General features: G+C 53.2%; 1 protein-coding gene across 3 annotated transcripts in view; it reads right to left on the minus strand.

Annotated features, from left to right (window-relative positions):
* Nucleotides 1-9,578: 9,578 nt before the first annotated feature.
* The window catches only part of DSCAML1 (DS cell adhesion molecule like 1), a 240,265-nt gene continuing 225,667 nt past the window's right edge, over nt 9,579-24,176 (minus strand). For all 3 annotated transcript variants that reach the window (XM_067566043.1, XM_067566036.1, XM_067566030.1), the window contains 7 exons: nt 23,469-23,624; nt 21,431-21,461; nt 20,568-20,686; nt 19,763-19,915; nt 13,899-14,093; nt 12,871-13,182; nt 9,579-10,447 (listed from right to left, as the gene is read on the minus strand). In XM_067566043.1, the coding sequence (XP_067422144.1) occupies nt 10,008-10,447; nt 12,871-13,182; nt 13,899-14,093; nt 19,763-19,915; nt 20,568-20,686; nt 21,431-21,461; nt 23,469-23,624 (1,406 nt within the window). In that variant the 3' untranslated portion in view covers nt 9,579-10,007. The remainder of the gene's footprint in view (nt 10,448-12,870; nt 13,183-13,898; nt 14,094-19,762; nt 19,916-20,567; nt 20,687-21,430; nt 21,462-23,468; nt 23,625-24,176) is intronic.

Here is a 24,176-nt window from a genome sequence, read left to right on the forward strand (position 1 = left end):
TATCCCTTTCCCGGTGTCCGGGATGACGTGCTGGCAGGACTCCTGGGGAAGCACTGCCGTTGGCGATGCTGGTCCTGCCGTGTGGATATAGAGCTCAGTCTGCAGGGCTGTTGACTGTGCCTCTCACCCGCACACTCCCGGACTGCTGCATTCACTGTGTTGTTTGCCTGTCTCCCTAGGTAACCTGGCTTCTGTTTCGAGCAGCGAGAGCATGTGCTTGTGTGACCCGACTGAGCGGGCTGCGCTCACGATCCAGACCCACTACAGGAAATACCAGCAGCACAAGCAGGAGAAGAAGTAGACGTGGCGGGGACCCCTTTCTTACCCGTTAGGTTGTTTTTTCTTGTAAACAAGCAGTGTTTCAGTCATTAGCGTGGTGGCTCCATGGATCTGCACTAGCCTGCTATCCGCTCCCTTCCGAATAGCGCTTACTGTGTGCCGCGGTTTAGAAACGTGTTCGTATTTGTCAGTGTCTACGCTGGCCGTCCGTCAAAGCGAAATCTCCCACGGGGCAAGCCCTTCCCCACATATCAGCACCCCCGCCCGGGTCTGAGCAGGGACAGCGAGTGTTCAGAGACTGACAGGGAGCCCAGCTTTCAGACCTGGGGGTCCAGCTCTGATTTATGGGGGCCAATTGGGGCTCTGGCACCCTAACGCCGTCTTCAGTGCTAGTGTCCAAGCGCCCGTTGGCGGGCTGGAGGCGCCCATTTTTGCACGCTGCTCTTTCCCCATCTTTCGGGCCTCGTACCCAAGAAGGTGGGTGAGAGGGAGCAGGGGGCGACATCTGGGCATCTCTGAGCATCTGGTGCTGTCTGGAATTGGGGTGGGACAGGACCCCCGCCTTTAGTGCAGTGCAATGCCGAGCTAGGCTCACGGTTACCCCCTCATGGGAAATGATGCTGGTGATGGACGGGGCGGGAGGCAGCAGTCCATGTCTACGTACTAACTAAGCCAGTGCGCCAGGACATGTCCAGCCTGCTCTGGAGCCATGGTGGGAGCAGCTCTGTCCTGTGACCGCATGCTGGGCCTGGAGCCACGGCCGGGCCCAGTGTTAATACCCAGCTGTCTAGGAGTTTTGAGCAGGACAGAAGCTAGAGACGGGCCCAGGTTACTTGGGGGTAGGGGCACTGGAAGCAGGGCCAGTGGGGGTTTGTGGTCAGAGGATTGAGGAGCTGGAGGGGTTTTGGGGTCACAGGTGGGGTAAGCAGCTGGGAGAGGCCGAGAGGGTGGTTGCAGATGTGTTGAGCAAGGGATGGGGGAATTGGGGCTGTTGGGGAGCTCAGATTTGGGGAATGGGGACAGGGACCTGCTGGCGAGCTCACGGGGGAGCGGTGAGATGGGAGAGGACTGGGTCTGGTAGAGGGAGGGAATTTACAGCCTCCTCCTCGTCTGCAGCACCCACAGGGTTACTGGCTCCTCCAGCCCCTTTGAACCGGTTCTCACTTCCCTCTCTGGTTTTAAAACACTGATACTTCAGTCTCAGAGTCAAAGCAAGCCAGGCAAAGCCAGGCTCTCCCTCTGCCAGAGCCCAGGGGAGGGGTTAGGTGCTTCAGGGCCGGTGTCAGCTGCAGCTGGGCCTAATGGGATGAGTGCTGGCATCTGTGCACTTGGCAAGGGGCGGGAAGGCTGGTTTGGGCTGCTCTGAGCCCTCTGCAGGCTGCTTACTGCTGCCTGTGCAGCTCTGAGCTGCTTGCTTTTGAATCTCTGCTCACGAGCAGCCTTTTCGTCAGGCTTTGGCCTGCGTCTCCCTCGGAGCGCGGGGTAAAATGCTCTCGGCTCTGCCCTGCGTATCCGCGGTTTGGAACCTCCGAACCAGGAGCAGCCAGCCTTCGCCACCACAGCGCCATCGCCAAGCGGGCAAAGGAAGCTGGGGACGTGCAGACGCAGAGACTGTGAGCTAATGGTGACTTTCCTGGGGAGCACTGAGCACTGCCACTGGGTGTGGCTTGGATTTTGTCTGTCTGTCTGTCACTGCTAACCCCCACCCCTGCAATGAACTAGGTGCACAATAGAAGGATTTTCCCTGTCTCCTATCTTCTGTCCCTTCTGATTTGTCAACCTAACCTCCCCTCCTAGCCATGCCCTCTGTTAATGGCTCCCGCCCGCCCTGGGGCTGGTCACACTGCTCTTCTCTAGCTAATGCCAGAGTTGTCTGTGACGCTTGGCCAAGTCAGAGACCCACTCCTTGCCCAGAGGAGTTGACTGTGCCCTCTGCATTCGGCTAGAACAGTGCAGGGGTGAGGATGCAGTGGTAAACTCTCCTGGTTTATGGCAAGGGGCGTGTGCCCCTGGGAGATGGGGGTGTGGTTGCTATGTCACTGTCTCTTTGCGGGTTTTGTAAGAGGACTGTGTTTTTGCAGAGTGGCGGTGGGGAGCAGGCTAAAGGTTTAAAGCCCTGGGATCTGTATCTGGATTGGTAATCCAGGAACTGCAGTGAGAACCTCATTGAGTGAGGGGTCAGGATGATCTGTCCTTACTTCAGGACGAAGGTGAGGGAATGCTGCACGCTGGTGCATTGCAATGCTCCAAACGCTGTCGGGGAGGTTCTGCCCCCGGTGGGGGCGGAGATAGACGAGGCTGTGCTGGTGTTGAACTGTATTGCTCTGGCCCCTTGAGGACGTTTCTCAGCTGCTTCCAGGCTGTGGCTGACAGTGATTCTGTGCAGTGCCCACAATGGACTCTGGCCCTGAATCCCCCTTGAGATCTCCTGGTCCCCCATCTCTAGCCCCCCACCGTGCCCCCCGCTGCAGGCTGACCCAGCTGCTTCCCCCATGGCTGTGAATCCTGCTCCATGCCCAGCTGGGTGCTGTTAGTGCTTGTAAAGTGCTTTGAAGGTGGACAGCCCAGTGCCCGTGCTCTGTGAGAGTCACTGTCTCCGGGTTCTCCCCTCTCCCCAGAAGGTCTGCACCCCTTTCACTGTGGCGGCCCCTTGCACGCTGATCTCCATACTCATTCCAAGCCAGGGTCAGCGGTAGCTGCTTCCACCTCCGTTGTTGTTGTAGCTGGTTCCAGCTCCTCTGCGCAAAGGCTTGTTAAACAAGAGCTCGTGGAAGCCCAGCCGGTGATTTGTTACCTGTACTGCAGCAGCACCCAGTCAGGATCAGGGCCCCGTTCTGCTGGGTGCTGCGCACACAGTGGAACAGGGACACTAGGTTTGTATTGTCTTGCACTCTGATTTCTTAGCTCAGTGTTTTCTTGCACCTCCCATGTTTTAAGGCAGGTGAAACAATCGGGAGTTAAAGGTTGGATAATTTGACTTGAATTCCTATAGGCAACTCTCTCCTCCCCTGAAATGCTGGTTTGTAACTTCCTACAACTGTGAACTGTCTGTGCTAGCGACAGTGAGTGGGGCTGAGTTCTTGTCCCTCTTTCTCTAGATTGGGTAAGCTGTGCAATATCAAGGCGTGTAATTGCAAGGCAAAGTACAATGGAGAGTTCTTGTTCGAGCGTAGGAGTGAGATTTGTACCTGCTGCAGTATAATAAAGTGACAATGTAGTCGTATGCCTTTCTTTATTCTGCTAACCCACTTGGTCAAACAGCAGAGAGAGACTTCTCTTTCATTTGCAGTTCTGGCTGAAGTTTCAGACCTTGGAGGAACATGTGGTCAGAGACCATAGCACTGTGCTGATGCCAAGGGTGTTTACAGGGTCCTCCACGTAAGATGTCTCTCTGAATTGTTTCAGACCTGCTTAATAGAAATTGAAATGTTTTTAAAGATTGGGAAACCGTTTTAGTGACATGTTAATTTGCTTGTAAACATCCTTGCGGTGGTCTAATGGGGAGAACCAGAAGGTGACTAGAAACACGCAGGTGACTGGTCTCAGTGCAAAATCTAACCAGCATCCAGTCTGAAACTTAATGTGAACAAAAATGCTCATGTATTCTGGTAATGTAGGGGCTCGTCGGTAAGGGTGGGGGGCATCCTTTGTCTTAAATCTAACCTGATTGTCCTACTGCCGCACATTTGCGAAGGGCTGTGGGTTGCTCTTACAACACTTGCTTCTTGGAAAACTTTACCATGGTGATTGTCTTCTACCAAGACATGGACACTTAATGTGCTGATGGCTAGAGCACGGGACTGGCAGGCAGCAGACCTGTGATCACTGTCCTGCCATGTGCACCTGGGTAAATTGCTGTGCCCCTCTTCCTCAGTTTCCCTACTTCTGTAGAGTGCTCTGAGATCAGCGAATAAAGACCAAGTGCTAGTCCCGAGAACGTGACTCGCAGCTGGAGGCCAGCCAGGGAGCGCAGGGAAGGGTACATGCGGAGCCCTGCCATGGTGCAGGAAAGCCTGTGGCTGCCTTCTTTCGGTAACTGCAGGGTGCGGGCAAACTGCTCCAAGTCCTGGCGTTTGCTGCAGCTGACGTTCAAGGCAGAGGAGCAGGCAGCTGCTGCGGGCGTCTGTTTTTGGCAAGGGTATTTCTCTTTGCCCCTTGTGTGCAGTCCTCTGCCTCTGGGCAAGTTAGCAAGATGGCACTGGGAGACGCCCTATGGTCCAGCAGAACTCAGACCCTTGACTGCGCGGCCAGAGGACATGTAGGCTGGGAAGGTGGCAGGCAGTGGGTTGCAGGTGGAGAATGCTGCCCCTGAGTCTCTCTGCCTACCAGTAAAGTAAAATACAATGCTTGACGTCCCTCCAGCCCCAAACCGCAAAGGGAAACAGCACCCAGCACTGCTACAAAACTGCTTTTACCCAGCAGACTGCCTGCTCCTGGGCATTCAGCCACTAGACAATTGCTGTTAGCCTCCCCATCGGGCCACTGCATTAGCCCTTCTCAGAGAGGCCTGGTGCTGCTGGTGGTATTGCTCTGGTGTTCTGATGTGGTCTTGCCTGCCCACCCGCCCTCTCTCCTTGCTGGCAAGAGCACTTCCTAGGGGGAGCTTTGCCTTACGTTAGTATGGCCTTTTGGTCTCTGGTAACAGAACTGGGCAGGCTGAGATGAGCTGGTCCCATCATCTGCCAGGTGAAGTAGTATCTTAGAGCCTGCCTGAGAGCCATTCACTCGCAGTGGAGGGGGTGTCTCTGAAGCAGTGTTTGTTTGTGGAGGGGCTCTCTTTTACTCTTCATTCCTATTCAGTCTCTGCTTTCTCTGGTGCTGCCAGTTGTGCTGTGGGGTTCTGCTGTGGACACCTGGGACCTGCAGAGATCCCCCAGCTCACAGTCCTTGCAGATCAGAGCTGCGCCTGAATCTCTGACCTAGAAGTACACAGTTTTATTATGTTCCTTGTAGCCTCCACCATGTGCTGGGGACAGTGCAAACCTTACCAGAGCCCTGAACTATGCTGCACCCGAGAGGCGCTCCACAGATGGAGGGTTCTCTACCCTGGCAGGCAAAACCCAAGTCGGGACGTGTGGGAAAGGCAGCTCGGACAGGTGCTGAGCAGTCACAGCCACTCATGCTCTCTCTGAACTTCACGTCCTGCTGACGTACAGGTGGCTCATTCTGAACGTGTCCCAAAGCAAAGCCAGAGAGAAGCACAACTGCCTGGGGCGGGGTTGACAGCATCTATGAGGGTCTGTTAACATGATGTGTATATTAAAGGTCCTCTTCGTTACGTTTTGCATACATCACCATACCAAAGCTGTGCACGCACCCCATGATACATTTGAAAATTGTTACATCCTTGTCTGGTCTGAAACCTGTGAAATGTAACCATGCCTTCGGAGAACGAAATGCAGTAAGGTTTAACTAAAACTACGTATAGAATCTTAAACGTTCTGAGCAGATTTTGGGTGCTAAGTTTTGAAAAGGCAGACCCTAAATGGTACATGAAGAATGTGACGTCTGTTTCAGGGCTGGATTTTACATGTCTGCTCTCAGATCTCAAATCTCCTGACGTGCTGAATTCTGACTAGGTCAGAATTTCAGATCCTAGATGCAGAACAACAATTGACGTTCTCTGTCTGACTGAGTGCAGCTGTGTGAACGGCGTGTCCCTTCAGCTCCTGCGGACGGCTTGTTCTCTACCATCACCAAATACCCTGGGTGCACCAAGTCACCGGGTCCTAGCCTGGGCTGTGGGACCCCCTTGGAGGGGTGCCAGAGATTACAGGGGGTCCTTCAGTAATATTGAGGTCATTTAGCCCCCTGACCCCTGTGCCAGCTGCAGTAGGGAGCAGCAACCCCCAGCCCCACCCCGGCCAGAGCGGAGGAGCAGCCCCAAGCCAGCCGAGCGCCCGGCTGAGTGAAGTAGCTCTGCACCCAGCACCCAGCCAGCGCCCGCCACCTCCATCACCCTCAGTCCGTGAGCGACGGGAAGAGGTGGGGACACGCGGCACGCAGCGGCTGGTTTCTTACTCCAGGTAAGTCATTTATGATGATTTATGTCATTCAGTGGCACTGTTATCACCATGATATGTGTTTATAGGGGTTGTGTGTGTTTATGGCCAGGTCAGGGGGTGGGGTGGGGGCGCCTGTTTTACCTAGTGTTAACTGGTGGGGCTTTCACTCACAAAGGTTGGGGAACCACGGCTCTAAGGGGCCAGGGGTTGCTGGCTTCCGAAAGGCTCCCCTAGCTGTGGAGAGCGCCTTGTCACATGCCCCCTCCTTTTGTTTCTCCTGGCTTAGCTGGGACCCCTGTTCTAAGGGGGATCAGGTTTGTCCCGGTCCACGCCCTACCTTCCTTAGCGGGGTGGCGATCCCTCACTGCCTCTGCAGTTCCTGTAGTCTGGCTTTCTGTGAGCATTTCCAATTCTCCAGCCACAGAATGAGCAGGCCTTAGGTAGGCGCCTACCCCACAACTCTGTTTCGACCCACAGGTTATCATGCTGGGGGCACCCCACAGACTTTTGCCCTGTGTCTCCCCCAACGCTGTGGCATTTTCCCCACCCAGCACCTCATGGTCTGTTGATCTCTGCTCCGTTAGGCATTATGCCCTTGGGGTATCTCCACCTCCTCTGGGTCCCCAACTGGAGTACAGTGGGTTTGCCCCTGACTCTTCCTTTGGGTTGTCCTGGTACAGGTGCCCTTTACTGCTTCACCCCTTTCTCCAGATTCCCGTCTGGGCCACACTTGCTTGGCTCCTTGGTATTTATCTAGGGTTTCCTCCACTCCGGCATTTCCTATCTGGGCCTCAGGTTTTTGGCTTGTGGGTCTGGCTCCCATGCTTGACCCTCGCCCCCTCTTTTTCCTGCCATCCATTGAGGTTCCCTCCACCTGCCTCTCTTCGTGTACTTAAAGGGAATGGGTTCCAGCCAGTCCCCACAACCCCAGGGTGGGCAAGGTTCCTGCCTCCCCAACCCTCTTCCAGCTGAACCTCCCACATACCTCTAATGGCATGACAGCTGCTGGAGAAGGTCCTTTCCTCTCCTTGTACTCACTCTGTTCCTAGGTCGTGTACCCCTCCCAAACCACTGCGATTTACCCAGCCTGTTCTACAAGAGCGAGTAACTGGCCTCTGAAGCAATAACCCCATCTCCGGTTGCCGGCCCACCCTTGCAGGAATAATTTTTACTCCCTTCTGAGAGCCTCCCATCATCCCAGCCCCACTGCAATATTCCCCGTCCGCGTTCCATATACGAGCAGTCCTGCGTGCCGTGGCCTTTTCCACCGCACCGGTAGCAGTTTGTATCCTGGCCGGCTGAAGCGGCCTTCGTTTCTTCCTGTCTCACGCCCTCAGGTCATTCTGCATCAGGGATCTCCCCTCCCCGCTCTTCCTGCTGGTGTCAAACAAGTTGCTTTCCTTGGAAAATCTTGGGACGCCCCTTGACCAATTTTATTGCTGCCTCCATCTCTGGTTGGGGTCTCCTGGTATCTGGGCGGCTCTGCATAAACGGCTCTAACATCCCAGCATTCATGATGGCTTCTACATCTTCTTCCCTTGGTCTCAGCCATCAGTTAACCCAATCCATCAACTTCGGCACAAATGCTCTGGGCCTTACCCCATCTGTCCACCTGGTGCATGCCTACATGGGCCCAGGGAGCCACCTTTAGGATGCTCTAGTTCTTGGCCTGCTCTTTGCTCCGTGACCTGTAGGCACTTGGGCTTCTCCTGACAGGTCAGGGCTAACCAGAGGGCCCATAACTCTTCACCCCACCCTGCACGAGCAGCAGTTCTTTCTAAAGTCAGTACGAACGCTTTGGGATCATCTCCAGGCCCGTTTTACAGAGGTCCAGCCCCCGCTGACTTCTCTTGCCCGTGGCAGGACTTGTCAGATTCTGAAATAGCTGTGGTTGTACGTGGGTCTGCTTCTCCCCAGACTGGTGAAATGCCTGCCATCCCAGCAGGGCTTGTGGCTGTATCCGTTGGAATGCCTGCAGCATTCTCCATCCCCCCCAGTTCAGCCTGGCTGACTCTCAAGCTTCCCTGTCTCTGGCTGACAGCTGGATCCTGGCCAAGCCCCGCTTGTGACCGGGCTCTCCCTTCAGCTCCGGCCAGCCCGCTCCTGCTTTACCCACACCCAGCACCCTGGCTGCGCGGAGTGATCAGTGTGCTGGCTCCCACACGGCTCCCTTCGTGGCTGCTAGCAGCAGCCATCCCAACCCGATTATGCAGACTCTAAAATAGTGTTGGGATGTTCTACATGGGAACCAAGGTCCGTTGTCTTGTGAACAGAATCTAAATAGAAAACCTCTAATCTGTGTTTGTTTGGAGCAAAATTGCCCTTGGAAAACTAGATTAGACAAAAAGACTTTAAATGAACTGACTGTGTAAGGTCAGTTTATGTAGAAAATGTCTCCCAATTAACTTTAGCCAGGATTTCAAATGGAGACGGTGCCTCTGCTATGCTGTAACGATCCCATGTCGCACATGCATCATTCCTCTCTGCTGAGAACACGTTGCGTTCGGCATCTCGTTGGCTGTGTTGAGGGAAAGGCAGAGGGTTGCAGAAGTCCAACGCTTTCGGAAGAGAAGTGTGTCTGCGTGCGGAGCAAGGCGTGCTGTGTACAGCGGCACTGCTCCGATATAGCGGCCCGAAGAGCACCCTACTTCATGCTTTGGATCCCTGCTAGAACCCGCTCCAGTGCCAAATAACTACCCCGTTGGGTCCTGTTCCTTCATGGAATCCTCCTGAGGTCAGAGGTTGCTATCCTGGCACATCCCTTTGTGGGGCTGGGAGCGCAGCGAGGGCGACCAAGCCTCCTGCGTATCTGGCAGCCTCCTTGCCCCTCTCTGCAGTTCCACTGGTTTCTTCCTCTGTGACTTTGCCCAGCCAACTCAGAGCCACTGAGGCATTGTGTCTGCAGACAGCTGAACGGCCTGCTCCCTGCCCTGCTGCAGGCTCACAGCCACTCCTGAGTAGCAAAACCAAAGGTAGGCGGAAGCCTAGGCCCTTGGAATTCCTGCTGGCCCCAGCTGCCCTGACACTTGTCCTCTAGGCAGCATGGGCGGGGAAGAAGCTTCTGCTACTCTGAGATGGACTGGCATGTGCCTCTCCAGTCCAGGCCTCCCTGCAAGCTTAGGATCCTGGCTAAAACTTTCCTGCCATGTTGTCTAGGGAGACGCAAAAACCGCCAAGAGCTATTGAAAAGCCAAGTAGCACTAAACCCTTCGCACAGCTATTTTGAGATCCTTTCCCACCCCAGTCCACTTGTAGTGCAATCCTGACGCTTGAGTCAAATGGAAAACTCCGACATATAAACATAACCTTTATTGCACACGGCGCTGGGTTTTTTTCATAGAAAAAGGTATTAACACATAAGCATTTGCAAATCAAAGCAACTCCTGTTGTTTTCAGAACAGTAAACAGCATGCGATGTCTTTGAGAATTTGCTTTTCAAAACCACCAGTAATATCAGGGAAAAAAATCGCTGAGTCTCTTTGTGCCCCTTTCAAAATGATGTGAAATATATATATAAGATCACACATATATATATATATCTATATATATTTTAAAATCTGTAACATCAAATTCTTTGTGCCCTGGCTTCTTTTTCAGTTTTGGAGGAGAAGAAAATAGTTTAATTTATACAAAAGAGTTCGTTATATACACAAGTTTATTTTATTTCCATATAAATAATGTGGGGAGCCAGCAGAGTTTTGTTTTCAATGGGGTTCCCGTTTCCTACACAAGGGTGTAGGATTTGGAGTATGCTCCAGCCCCCTGTTTTTGAGATCTCCCTACGCCGGACGTGCTCATTTCCAGCAAAGAGTCTCTCGAGCCTCCCGTTTTGGTGTGTGTGGGCATGCGTGACTCAGCACTGGGGGCAGCGGTGGGATCGGTGGCGGCGGCAGCGGCAGGAATAGTGGCAGAAGCGGCATTTGCTGCGGCAGACATGGTCAGAGGTCTCTGAGGTAACGTAGCTGTGGAGGCACCCGGGTGTGGCAGGCCCAAAGGCTTGCTGCCTGGGTCTAGCGTCATGTGCCGCGTTTGTGTGTGATAAGCCCTGGCCAGGTTTCGGACGGAGGCTTCCCTGGGTGGGACCACTGGACAAGGATCGTGGAGGTCAGGCTTGCGGAAGAATGCTTCGGATTTCATGTACAAGGGAAGGTTGCAGTAATCGCCTGCAGGGAACAAACAGACAGGGTAAGGTGCTTGAAATGCCTGGCAGTCTAACAGAGTTGGCTTGTGGGAAGCCAGGGTACTGACCCCTGTGTGTGCCTGGGAACAAGCACTGGTTTGGCTTTCACTCTTCGTAGCTCTCCTCTTTTTACGCAGGGCAGGCCTGGTTTGTTTACGTGCTTTCTCCCCAGCAATCTTGCTCTGCCTTTGCTCCATTCTTACCAGGTTCAGAGAGGAAAGATCCCAGCACTTTGTGCTGCACTGTTTGATACTCTCCTCTCTGAAGATGAATAAAGAACCCAAGCTAGTTAATATATGGCTGATCTGCCGCTCTTCCTGCCCGGTAACAGAGACAGGTGACTATTTGGATGGAAATTATGAAGCATGAGAAGATTTATTTTCAATCTTCCTTACTGTGTCTTTGGGATAGCCCTCCTCTGTTTAATTTCGTGGCTGCAGCTGTCATGAGACTAGTTGGAGTCTTAAACATTATTCCACTCCAGGACAAGCAGGGTTCTTATATTTGCTATCTTCTGCGGTGACGTTTTGGGAACACTAGCTGATGAATCTGCCCTGATGTAGAGTCGTGTTATCAGGAGGAAACAGGTACAGAAGGATGAGAACTGAGAGGCCCCAGGTCTCTGACCATGCCTCTGCTGCTGAAATGCAATTGAAATAGTGATAACTGAAGGGGGAAGAAAGACGTTGGAGTTTGGTTTAGTTGGCTGGGACTGGTGTCCCTTTTCTCTCGCTCTGCCCATGGGCTTTCATGGCTGAGGTTCGAGAGGATCATTTCATTCTAACGTCCCCCAGCCCAGAAGCCTTCACCGGAGGGGTAGAGAGAAGGAAACCCAGGCCCCAAGGACCCGTCACTGCGAAGGCAGAAGAAGGTTCTAGGACAGTAGGTGACCCTTTCTATCTTGTTTCCTTCTAGAGATGGTAGCTCATGAAGCAATGCAAAAGCAGGCGGCTCTGACACAGACGATCGCAGATCCGGGACTGGTGAATGCTAAAGCGGGAGTGATTGTTGTAAGATCATACCAGCCCTGTGCCAGATATGAACTCTCTATAGGTCAGCACCTGACGGCATCTCTAGAACAGGTACAACAGAAAGCTAGCCACGATTTCTCAGCACCTTGGAATGGTCTGGCCCCTAGATGGAAAAGCATTGCCTGAAGCTAGCAAGGCAGCAAGAGCACCCATACAGCACAGAGGCAGTCCCTGAATGCACAGAATCGGGGTTCAGGAGGAGAGTGCTGTCTTGCTAGGGGGAGAGGGGGCGAAGGTGTTAACTCGTCTAGCCCAGCTACCTGGAACTGCGGGATTGAGTCCATCCAATTGCCATTAATAGGACTTCCTTTCACATCCTAATGCATTGTGGGCTATCAGGAGAAAACTTCTGGTGGTAAGATTCCCCTCGCTTGATGGTTAGACATCACCTGTGTCCCCACTCCTAAAGTCTCGCTTAGCCAAACAAAATCATGCGCTCTTCTAGGACCCAGTTCTACAAACATTGATGGATGGGGAAGTAATATCAGAGGAGTCCACTGAGCTCAAAGAAGGGGGGGGACGACTCATGTTTGCAGGACTGAGCCCTGACTTTTCTCAGCAATGGATCCCTCCAGTCGCCAGATTGACTTGGATGCTCTTGTCTCTGGCAGGTGCTGACTGTAACTGGCTAAGCATTTCAGAGGTGATTACAAAATCCAACACATGCACCCCAAATAACACATTACCATGGGTCATCTGGGTATAGCACACCTAATGGACAGGTCAGGCTAGTGGGAGAAGGAAAGCGGGCTTAGGAAGCACAGATCACGCTGTGAAGCTGAAGGTTCTAAGTTACCAGCGCAAAAGATTAAGTAGGTGTGTGCAACCTAGAGGACAGCAACACGGTCAGTGCCACTCGATTCCTGTTGAGAGTAGAAACTCTGTCTGGTTGTCAGTTTGTCGTTCCATAGGCCAGGAGTGCAGGAAGGTACAAAACTGATGCGGAAACGCGTTCTGTGGTAAGTAATCATTTCCCTTTCCAAGCCTGGGTGCTCTTAAAGACTGGGAAATCATGATCAAACTCCTGTGTAAAATAAACCCTATTCTTTTCCATTCTTCTAGAATTCTTTCGGTAGCTAGGGCAAAGCCAGTCACAGAAAAACGATGCAGCGGATGTAGGTGAGCACTCATATTCTGGTTGTGTCCACACCTGCACCACTGCAGAGAGACAGAGGCTGCCCTTTTTGGTTGGAACAGCAGGGCTGCTTGAAAACACATCCCCGGGGGGCTGTGCGCGTTCCACAGGCTGACCATGCCATGCTAAGCATTAGCCCTTTGTGGCTGGAACCAGGTTCTCTCAATAGCCAAGCTGTCCCCTGACTCCTGCCTGGGTGACGGGGGGGAGCAGGTTCTTAGCCATCAGAAAGATACTTACTCTTGTTAGCTCTGTGTGGGATGGGCACTGCCACATTCTTGCCTCTGTCGCTGTCCTGGGGCTTGGGCGGGGAGGCGGTGAACCTGCAGATACCTGGCTCGGAGGGGGTGCTCATGGATGTCATGCTATCTGCGTTCTCGTTGGTTCCTGTGGTCATCTGGTCGGAAGAGCTATCTGAGATGAAACACTCTGTGATCTCGAACTTGGCATGCTGTAGTTGCTCTTCCAGTTTGGCGTGCTCATAGGCCCGGGCTAGCTCTTCGTAGGTGGAGGAGGCGCTCTCCGTAGACACCATGCTGTTCCGCCCTTTGTCTGAAAACAAGGGACACAGTCAGAGGCAGCATGGGGCGGGTGCAGAATGGGGAGAGCACAGCTGGGTGGAAATGCTCCACAGGCGCTGGCTGAGTCTGACTACATTTTATTTTGAAAGAACGGCATGAAAATGAAGCCCTCTGAATTTTGTCCAAAACTTTACATTGGAATCTAAACAAGTTAAACTCTCACGAAATCACCAAAGATGAAAATGTTTGGTGGGACTGTGGTGTCTTTTTAAATGATATTTCCTGAGTTGTATTTCTATTTTAGAACACACACACACACAAAGGACACCGTTGTTTTATTTAACCAAACCCAGCGCACAGCTGTGTGTGTGTTACACAGCACGCCGAAATCGGAGGGGGTGTTCTCTGCTAGCAGGCTTGTCCCTTGTGAGAGGCAAAGTCGCGTGCGGCATGGGAATGTGTCTGTCAGCCATGCCTGGGACGTGCCCCAGCTGTTCACAATGCTGACTGCAGAGTATGCTCTGCCTGGACACTGAAGAAAACAGGCATGAAAGATGGGTGGCAGGAGAAAAGCAGCCCCCAAGAGAGGGAGGGGGCATCCTGGGGATATCCTGAGCTGCTTCCTGCTGGAGAGATGGCCGAGGGTACATGGGGCAGTAGTGAAGAAGTGGGTAGCTGAGCAGTGCTGCCTGGCCTCTCCCTTGAGCAGTGATCCCTGTGACCCTGTTCCTCGTCCTTCTGACTCACCTGTGTCCTGAGATAAACTGGCGCTGTAGCTGTCACTCTCAGTGACCGTAATTCCATGCTGGGACCCCACAGTCCTCCAGTCCGAGGTAAGGGTACGTGCAGGAGTGGACGCTTGGCATTTGGTGAGAGTCCATTGGCTGGAGTACCTGTTCCGGGTGCTGTGTGCGGACTTCACGCTCTTCCTGGAAACTGGATCTAAAGCACAGAAGTTACATGGCAAAGTCAGGTTTGTTCTCTGAGAGTAGAGAAAGATGTACTCCCAAGAGGCAAACACCAAGCCTTCCCCAGGACTCACCTCTCTATGGGTGGACCTGTGTCTAGAGCTAGCCCCAGGCAAACACAGATGTATGGACAAGTATGTACTGCTAGACAAGTCTGGCCATAGTCTACCAGCCCAGAGCCATTTTGGGCACGCAGGGGTGACTCAGCCGCAAGACACGTTTGATGGCTAACACCTGTTAGGCACATATCTGGTGGTCCTCACTGGGGTGGGTGGAGATGCTGGTGGTTGGTGGTGCAGGTTTTCTACATCATGTAACAGTTAAATGGTAACAGGCATACAGCCTGAAGAAATCAGAGCCAGAACTCTTGGAAAATTGGCAGGAAGTTTCTAAATAAAATTGATAATGCAACTTTGTACTCCAGCTAGTACTTCTCTGGGAAGGTTGGAAAACACTTAGCCCAGGTGACATATTTTATGCATTTTCCTGTCCTTTTTTGCCTTCTGTTAGAGCAAGGGTCTGTACTCACATAACAGTGCGAGCGTGTTTGAACAATATTATACATCATGTACATGGGACAGATTCAGGAATGTTTGTGCTTGCTATTTTTATGACATGATGTGGATATTTAGACCCTTACTTACAAAGCATGAAAGGGTGACGTTATCTGCTCGACCCCTGACACCAGTGTGAAGCACACATGGAACAACTGTCATGATCTTATCCCTCAATACAATCACAGTGAAGGTATGCACCTTCTGTACCAGGAATAACTCGTAATAGACGGACTGTAGCATGTCTGCTGTGAATAACGAAACAGACCTCGGGACTCTTACGTAATCCCTACATGTAACTAGGAGCTGCTGAATCTCTACTGCAACTCTTGTGTGAGCTATATTTAGTGACAGCACTTTGCAGATAGTTGAAACATTTCCACTACCCCTCAGAATCTGTCGGCTGGGTTCAATACTCTGTTACAACACACCTCCCTGTCACAGTTGCATGCAGTAGAGTGCCCCAAATCTTCCCTGGGGTATTTGCATGTTCTTGTTGCACCCTGCACAAAGGTGAGGATGGCTTCTGGAGCAGGTGGCAGCAACAGCATGTTAGGAACAAGCTGTCCCATGCTATCTGTCTCCTAGCTGCAAGAGACGGAGCTGTTGCATGGTTCCACATGCATGGCAGCTAATTTCCATGTTTCAGGTACTGCCTGAAGGAGGCTATTGCTGGTGGCACTTTTTAATCCAGAGATGTTTGGTACAGCAAAGATATCCCTGAGACAGAGGCTGCTGCTGGGCTGTTGTAGTTACCCACCTTCAATTGGTGTGTGAGACTGAGCAAAGGTTACTGGATTTAGTCACTAATGGCTTTTTCATTAACTGGGGCTAGGCAGATCTGTCCAGGCCATGAATTCAAAGTCCTAGTTCTAATTTATAAAGTCATCAACAGGCAGCAATGTAGCTACCTCTGAGGCTGTTGTATCTGCTTCCCTGGGTGAGCAGGGCTGAGTGTTTCTGCTCTTTGCCCTCAGAATTTCTCAGCCAAGCGGAGCAGGTTTATGAATGACAGCATGGAGTTATTGTGCTGACATCCCACAGCGGGTGTTCCATACTTGTTCTTGGGATTGGAAGAAATCACTTTTCTTTTGCACAAAGCTGGGGGGGAAAGGGCAGTATTCATGTAGAACATATCACAGTCGCCTTCCCTTACCTGACCCACCCACAGCTCCAACCCCCCATCATCTAAGCAGTATTAGATTTTCACTTTGATTCTACACCGTTATGCTGCTACAGCGAAGACAAGGAAGGCCGGCAGCCAGGGGGGAGCCGCAAAGGCTGCATTTCCTTTTGCAAAGTGCTCAAGTGCTCCCAGGCAGTCATAGTTGCTTGGAAATGTGTGTGCTACTCAGGCCCTGGGTCCCATGTGCGGTGCAGATTGGGGGTGATGAGTGGCTGAGGTACAACTCCTGCCACACTTGGTACCTGATCTATGTTTAATTTTAAAGTGCTCTATAATGTAAATATGGAGCCAGACTGGCGTGAGAACGGCGATGCCCCCCCGCAGACCCAGTCGGGAGTAAGGGGTACAATTGTGGGGTCTTGTGGGGAGTCCTACCTCCCCTTCCCTATGACCTGTTTGTACAGGGAGGGAGACGTGAGGAATCAAAGCACTGCTTGAGCTGGCGCTATCGGCAGCCAGAGCTGAGAGGGGTGGTGAACTGAGCATGGGGGAGCTCAGTACTGGCCCCACGCTGTCCCCTAACCCTGTAAGTACCTAAGCTCCCTGGGCACCTATTTTTTTGCTCTAATATGTCCCCAGGTGTCTGTTTCTGTCTCTAATCACATGTATTGCTGCCTCAGGCAAGCCCCCTGTGGCTTACCTCAAGCTCCAGTCCCAACATGATTCTTAAAGTCAGAGCACATTGGCGTTGCCCTGCCCAGCTTCCCTGGGTGGCCTGGAGCGGGAGGCACGCGCAAAGGCTGCCTAAGTCCAGCAAGGTGGTCTGGGAGGGGAGAGCCAGCCTCCATTATGACCTTCAGCTTGATGGATGGGGGCCTCAGTCAGGGAAGGGGACACCCTGGGTTCGTTTCCCATCTCTGACTCTTGAGGAAAAGGGATTTGAACAGGGATTTGCTGCCTCTTTGATGAACATGCTGAGAGAACACCTGCCCGGCCCTCATAACCATTAGCACAGGGGTCAAGCGGCTCACCTGGTATGGGGCAGAGTGTGGTTTAACCACGTCTGCATGAGACAGGATCTGAAGAAGGATTTGCTCTCTCTCAAGTGAGTGGTCAACTGTCTGAACCAAAGGATATCCCAACGCAGGCTGCTGCTGAGAGCTGGCTGAGGCTGTGCCCCTTTCATTACAGAGTAATTAAGCCAGGACTACTCTCAGATTCCCACATTAGGCTGGTGGTTTGGGTGTAGCTCCAGCCAGAGGGCAGAGGCTGGTTTAAATCCACCTTTTGGTGCAAGAAGGAAAAGAGATTTGAAACTTGCGCTCTTACAGCTCAGGCGCATGGCCGAAGTGCTATTGGACATGGGGATCCCACAGGTTCTGTTAAAGGTGGGCCACTTTCAGTAACTCTTAAATAGTAATGGGACCTAAGAGCCCCTACACCGCCGGCTGTAGTCCAGGAGCTGGAGGGGGCTCACAGCTCCTTTCATCTTGATGTGCTGGAATAAGAGCCTGGAGTACTAACCTCGCTAATCAATCGCCAAAGTGCTGGGCTAGGAGATATCCAGCTGGGTGGATTCCCTTGCTCTTTTCGCTCGAAGGTGTGCTACTTCCAGTACGTGGGTGATGCGGGTTCAACTCCGCTTGCTGAGAAAGGACCTGAACAGCCGTCTCCCAGCTCTCCAGTAAATATCCACTCCTTGGAGTGAGAGGTGTTCTCGTGGGGCCTGGTGGGCCCATTGACCTTTTTGGCTGAAGTTGTGCCGCTTTCATTACCTAGGGCCGAGGACAGAAGCGGACAGCCCGGGCTAGTTTAGCGGCTTGGGTGTCTGCCTGGCATGTGGGTGGCTGGGGTTTGAGCCTCCTTCTTGCCGAGAAGGGATTGGAGCCTTGATCTCTTGCCCCTCAAGTGAACAGCCTAAGTGCCGGGCTAGGCTGTACCCATGTGCATGGGCTCCCGCGCTCTTTTCGCTCCAAGCTGCTCCGCTTGCAGTATGTTGCCATTGGGCTGCAGGCCAACACTGTAGAGCCCTGGGTAGTCCAGTGGTCGGGGTGCTGCCCTGGTGGGTGTGTGGTGAAGGGTTCAAATCCTCTTTATGCTCCCTGAGACGGGACTTGAACCTTGGTCTTTCGCCTCTCCAGTGACTGGCCTAAGTCCTGGGCTAGCCCCTATTCCAACGTGCTGGTTTCCTATTGAAGGTGGGCCAACGTCATGACATCACTAAGTGGGAGCCGGGCAGCTGGGCCCACTCAGGTTCCTCTCTGGTCCTGTGGTTTGGCGCCTGCTCTGCGGATGGGGTAGGTGCTGGTTCAAGTCTTGTTCATGGAGTGGGCGTTGGAGTCTTTTCTTGTGACGCTGCTCCTCTTTCGCTACATATTAACTGGAAGCGGGCTGTCTTGCAGAGCGCTGGATGCCCCAGGGGTTAGAGCGCTTGCCTGGGGCGTGGCTGAGCCTGGTTCGAATCCCCCCGTCGCCTTGTGGGAGGCAGTCTGGCCTGTGAAATGGGAGCCCTCGTACTGGAGCAAGGGGTGTTTCGCAGGCCCTCTTGCTGCTTTTTACTAAAGAGTTATGGCTGCTTTACGCAAAACGCCCCCCTCTCTCATCCGCTGTGATCAGGATAGGCACCTAGGCTGTGGCAGACCCCAGGGCACGCCCCTTCGACGTTGAGGGGCATGAGCTGGGGGCTTCCACCTCCTAGGAGAGCATCAGGGGTGGGCCGCCCTTGTTAGAGCCCCCTCCCAAGAAGACAGCGGCTCTTGAGAAAGAGAGGGGGCTCACCCAAGGACGGAACACCCTAAAGGACGGTCGCCACGGAGGCCGGACAGCCCGGTGCAAACCCCTGCTGAACAAGCAGACTGGGGATTTGAACCCGGCTCTCCGACAACCCAGGTGAATATCCTAACCACTGGACTAGAGAGGGAGGCTGGTAGGGGACCTGGCCCAAAGCCCCTTTAACTAAAGTGGAAGGGCTTCAAGTGGCAATAGAGAGGGCAGGAGCACCCTATGGCAGGCTCGACCCGGCAGGCCCCGCAGCACGCAAGCTTAACCGCTGGACTACCCAGGAAATGACAACAAAGGCTTGCCCCAAAGCCCCTTTAACTAAAGTGGAAGGGCTTCAACGGGTAAGAGCAAAGGAAGGGACCTCCCCCAGGCCAGGGAGGGCACAGGTACCAAGGCAGGCTCGGCCCGGCAGCCCCCACAGCTGCAGGACATAGGCCAAGCACCAGGCTACACAGGAACTTGGCCATGAAGCCTGCCCCAAACCACGTTTCATTCATGTGGAACAGCACCGAGTGACAAAAGAGACAGCACCTCTGCCTTCCCCACACACCAGAAAGAACCACTCGAGGGCAAAAAAGGATGGGAAAATGCATAAAATATATCACCGGGGTCCACATATTTCCCAGACTTTCCAGAACAGGACTATTTTGAACACACCATTGTTTTAGCACTTGTATTTAGAAGCTTTCTGCCATTTTGGTCACAATCAGATTGTACTTCAAGTTACGTCCCTTTTAGTGATTTTAGGGTTTTTCAGATTGGATTCCTGATAAAATTTAAACACCACATGATCTAGAAAAACTGCAGCACTTCCCCCATCTGCTTCCGCCCCAGTGATGACCACCAGAGACGAGCCTGATGCCTGGTAGCCACCACATTTTTCTAGCTGATGGATTCTCCTGACTCATGACTAAGACCCCTTTTAAAACCTGGCTGGTAGACTAATGTTGTGGTCAGGGGATACCCGTCTTGCCAGTGGACATAGACAGACACAGGTAAACAAGGCTGTCTGTTTGTGTCTCCTGGCAACCATGGCAGTCTCCGTGTAGAAACAAGCTGGTGGGATGTCTGCCTGCGTCTATTGTCCATCATCAGGCATGGGTGTCTGTGTCTGGACACAGACTCACACCTCTCCAAACAATGCGAGTGGGCCTAGACAAACACACAGCCTCCAGTACTCACTGGTTCCAGGTCGAATGTCGGACATGTCGATCAAGGGCCCTGTGTTTTGTATCAGAGCTGGATGATGCAGGGACACCCCAGTGCAGAAGCTCTGGGGATTCACAGCTTGGCTGAACTCAGTGTCTGTCACTGGTATTGTAGCTTTATCGTCCCCTGCAAGGAGAAGAGTTAGGGGACTGAGCTGTGTGTGTGCTGCAAGCTGGGACACAGAAGTGGCACTTTCTCCTTCCTGGGCAGGAAATGGGGGCAGGGCAGAGGGGACTCCCGGCCTGTGTCCTGAGGACCCTCAGTTTCTATCCCAATTGCCCCCAAAAGTGGCCTGACAAGTGAGAATGACCACAAGAGATCTTGGCAGCTTGGCTGAAGCCAGAATAAATATCAGGGGGGTAAAGAAAGGGGGAAGATGACATGCCCTGGTCAGGATGTGTCCTTGTCATGGGGAGCTCGCACTCAAAGACTAGGGCAGGCAGATATTTACCTGGAAACATATTTCCCTGGCCAGAACTGTGGTAGGGGAAAGATACTCTCCCCCCAGGTCCCTTCTGCTGGTTCTCTCACAGTATGGCCATCCCTGTCCCATCTCACAGTGCTTGCTGCAGCTTCCCTCAGCTCTGATGCATGAGCAGAGGTGTGTCCCAGCATGCACTCTCCAGCTGGAGACAGCCAGCAGCTGGTGGGGCTATCGGGAAGGTGAAGCCAGGGAAGAGTGGGAGGGCGGGGGGAGAAGAGGGTTGTTCACTGATCCTTTAATAAATCCTGTAATAAAGGCGAGTGTCATTAGATCTCAGGCAAGAGCCACACTCACCCAGCTGCTTGATGCCCTCCTTATCCTCAATGAGCAGTTGCACACGAGGAATATCGATGTGCAGCCGGGGGCCCTGGGGAGGCCCTTTCACTGGCGTGTCGAAGCTCCGGTTATTCTTGCTGCAGAGAAAAGAGAAGCCGGTGAATGCGGCAGAGCCTCCACTTCACTGAGCCCAGTCTTACCTACCAGATCTACGAACCATGTCTTCCTGGTGGGGCCGGTGGGAGACACCTAGCAAAATGGCTGTTGATGAAGAACAAGTCACCATCCCATCACCTTCCGATGCCTGCTGTGCATTGGAAATCGCTGGGCCATGGTTTGAAAGACAAGCAGAGAGCGATGCACCTACCGGTGGGTGAAACAGGCATTCCACTGTGCTCCTTTGTCAGCTGGCTCCAATCCCAGCTGCGCTGCATGCTCACACTACCTCAAATAAGCAGGCAGGACGGCAAGGCAAGGCGAGCAGCCACTGCCTGCACACAGGGCTGGGCCTCAGAGCCTGCTCCTCTCAGGGCAGCCTCCCTCCGGCAGGGCTAGCACTGGTTATGATCCCCAGCTCCCACTGAGGGATTCCAACAGCCCGGCTAGTGGAGAGCACCAGACGGCCACTTCTCACACAACATTCGTCGGCTGCCGGAACAGAGAGGCCAGCAATACCTTGAGAAAAGCCACTGGCTGTGTCCGCTTTCAAGCAGCATTAGCAAGGGCGGCTTGGCAGCGACCCCCCCGGTCCCTGCGGGTCTATCTACGCTGTAAGCTGGAGGTGTGCTTGCAGAGAGCCTGTGGGTGCACTTTGGTGCCATGAACTACACCAGCAAGCGAGACAGGTTGTTATACTGGGGAACAAGGCCCTGCTCACCCACCTTATTAACATTTCTGCCAAGCTCTTGGCATCTGTAATAGAAAAGAGAGAGAGGTTTGTAAGAGAGCCGTGAAGACAGACTCTGTTCCCACTGCAGACAGATGCATGGGGTAGGGGGTGGCCCTCTGTGAGAAGACAACTTTCTAGAACAGCCCTCTGCAATATGCTAGGCAGGGTGGTGCATGACATGCACAGACAATTAAAAAAAATCCTTCCTGTCAATGAAGCTCTTGGCATCAGCCAGCCAGCCAAAATTCAGCCCTGCTCAGTGCATGATCAAAGAACAACACAGTCTAACACTCAAGAGACGCTCCAGGATCTAACTAAACTAAGATCTACGCTAAAATGTAGAAGGCCATAGAATTTAGCAGCTTACAGATTCTTCTATCAAATAGCCCCTGCTCAATCTCCCCTGCCTTTGCAGGACTGCTGCCCATAATATCTAGCTAGTGCTTTCCACTAGAAATCTATTGTCTGCTATTAACTGTTGTAATATGTTTAATCCATGTTCACTGAACCCCCATGTCAAAATTCTGTTTCATTAAGCATCCGTCTGTGCTTTGGGGACTGGGTAGCATCACCCCACACAGTCCCAAGATGCCTGTTCCCAACACCCCCAGAAAGGGGCAGGGAAACCCGCTCAAATTGCCCAAAGATGTGAAAGTGCAGGCCAGGCTTCGTAGGGAGACGGCTCCCCCAAGTTCTGCTCCTGCCTGCTGTATGCCAAGCTCCAGATAGTTACAAAGGCCAGTTGGGAACATGGCTGGCCATGCTCAAATCCTCTATAGCTCAAAGTGTTTAATGGCACGAACCACTTTTGATTGTTACAGTTACAGAACTGCAACCTCCAGGAGAAGTCCAGTAGGATGCAACTTTCTAACTCATCCCCACCCAACAACCACAACCAAAATATTAACCAAACTCACGCACCTACCATGATGTTTCCTGACCCACCCAGGTCCCCCTGCCTGTCTGTTAGTTAGCTCCCTCCCTCCCAACCTGCTATTGCTCTGCTCTGTTTAGGCTTGGTCTACACTTACCCCGGCGATTCGGCAGCAGTCGACGGGAGTTACGCGAAGAACTTGTGTAACTCCCGTTGACTGCTGAGCTTCTCTTCTGCGCGCCGGCTGCTCCGCACCGCGCAGCGCGACGCCACTTGAGGAGGTGGGTTCAGTACGTCGACTTCTGGATCGACCGAGCGGGTCTTCTTTGAACATTCAGTCGATCCAGAGAAGTCGATCTGATGGCGGCAACTTTGCCGCCGTCCGTGTGGACGTAGCCTTAGACAGTATGTGCTCCAGACACTCTCATTCTGTCTGTTCCGTGCGTAGCACAGCGGGGCTCGGCTGCACGAGTCACACAAATGGTGGTCAGGAGCGTAATGGATAGTCCACAGTGACTGGCGATGTGGGTGGGGGCTCTGGAGAGCGCTGAGCACCCCCTTCTGAGAACAATGCCTCTTTATGGGGTCTGCAGTTGGGCCCCCAGAATCACATAGGAAAACCTTCAATATTTAACAGATAAAAAAGGAACTTCCCAGTCACTTTCTATAAATGCCTGCCGTGGGTTCAGTCCCTCAGGGGCGGGAGCGGAGCCCATCTCTCAGGGTGATGCTGGATGCTCCTTCCCTGCCAAGGCCATGTCACAGTGTAAAAGCTGTCTGTCAGAACTTGCTTGCCCCCTGGAAATCAGAGTGTGTGACTCTTCTTCCATCACGTCTAGACAATGGGGTACCCTCATTTAGCTGCGGGCCCGAGCAGCGTTACTTTAACCCAGAGGGGGAACTTGTCTTTTCACATGCTGGAGCTGACGGTTCCCAGCATGTTTCAAGCTGCAAGCCTGAGTCTCTCGGTCCTGCCCTGCCCGGTGCAATCAGTCCCAGCCTCCTGACCAGCTGGTAGCCACCCCTTACATTTAATCAGTACATCTAATTACGGAGGAGACAGATTCGCTCCGCAGTTCGGTGCGGCTGCAGTTTTCCTCTAAGGCAGATGAATCTAAACCCACCACCCCAACAGGAGGCGGGACTCACACCTCACCTCTCAACCTCTTCAGACGCTTCTCCTTCCTCTTCTTGCGGATGATGAAGAGCAGCGCCACCCCGAGGGTGGCCAGGATCACAGGGCAGGCGATGGTGAAAAGCTTTTTCACGTCGTCCCCCTCCCCCTGCGCAGATTTGATTGGGGGTATGGTACCTAGGAGAGAGCCGCGCACACAAGGCAGTAAGACGACATCCCACATCAGACCACAGCTCGAGAACCTGCACAGGGCCGAGGCCAGCCCGGGCTGAGTGAGTAGGGCTGCAGACAACAGCTTCCTTCCAACGCAGCTTCAGAGGGGTGGCGTGGGAGGCAAGGGGGCCCAGGAGAAGTCTGGGATGCTCAGATAAATGCTCTCTCTCTCTCTCTGCTTCCAGCCAAAGTGGGAACCCCAAACCCCGAGAGACAAGCCGGCCTCATGGTATTGGCAGCCGAGGCTGGAGGTGAGTGTGTTTAGCTGAGGGTGTTTCTGGCTCACCTGTACAGACTCACCCTACGTCTACACGGCAGTGGGACACAGCTAGAGGAGGTGTACCCACGCTCGTATTAGTCTAACTAGCAATGCTGCCGGCATGGGTGGCATGCATGCCCGCACCTGGGCGTGCACTCACCTTGCTGGCCCAGGCTGCTGCACCTGCACTCCTATTATTAGCCACTCTGGCCAGGTTCAAGCTTTGGCAGGTGTCCCTGGCCATGCCGGGCGCCCCT

The sequence above is a fragment of the Emydura macquarii genome, unplaced genomic scaffold, assembly GCF_026122565.2.
Source record: "Emydura macquarii macquarii isolate MOO-44397 ecotype Brisbane River unplaced genomic scaffold, CSIRO-AGI_Emac_v2 contig_312, whole genome shotgun sequence".
Taxonomy (NCBI): Eukaryota; Metazoa; Chordata; order Testudines; family Chelidae; genus Emydura; species Emydura macquarii.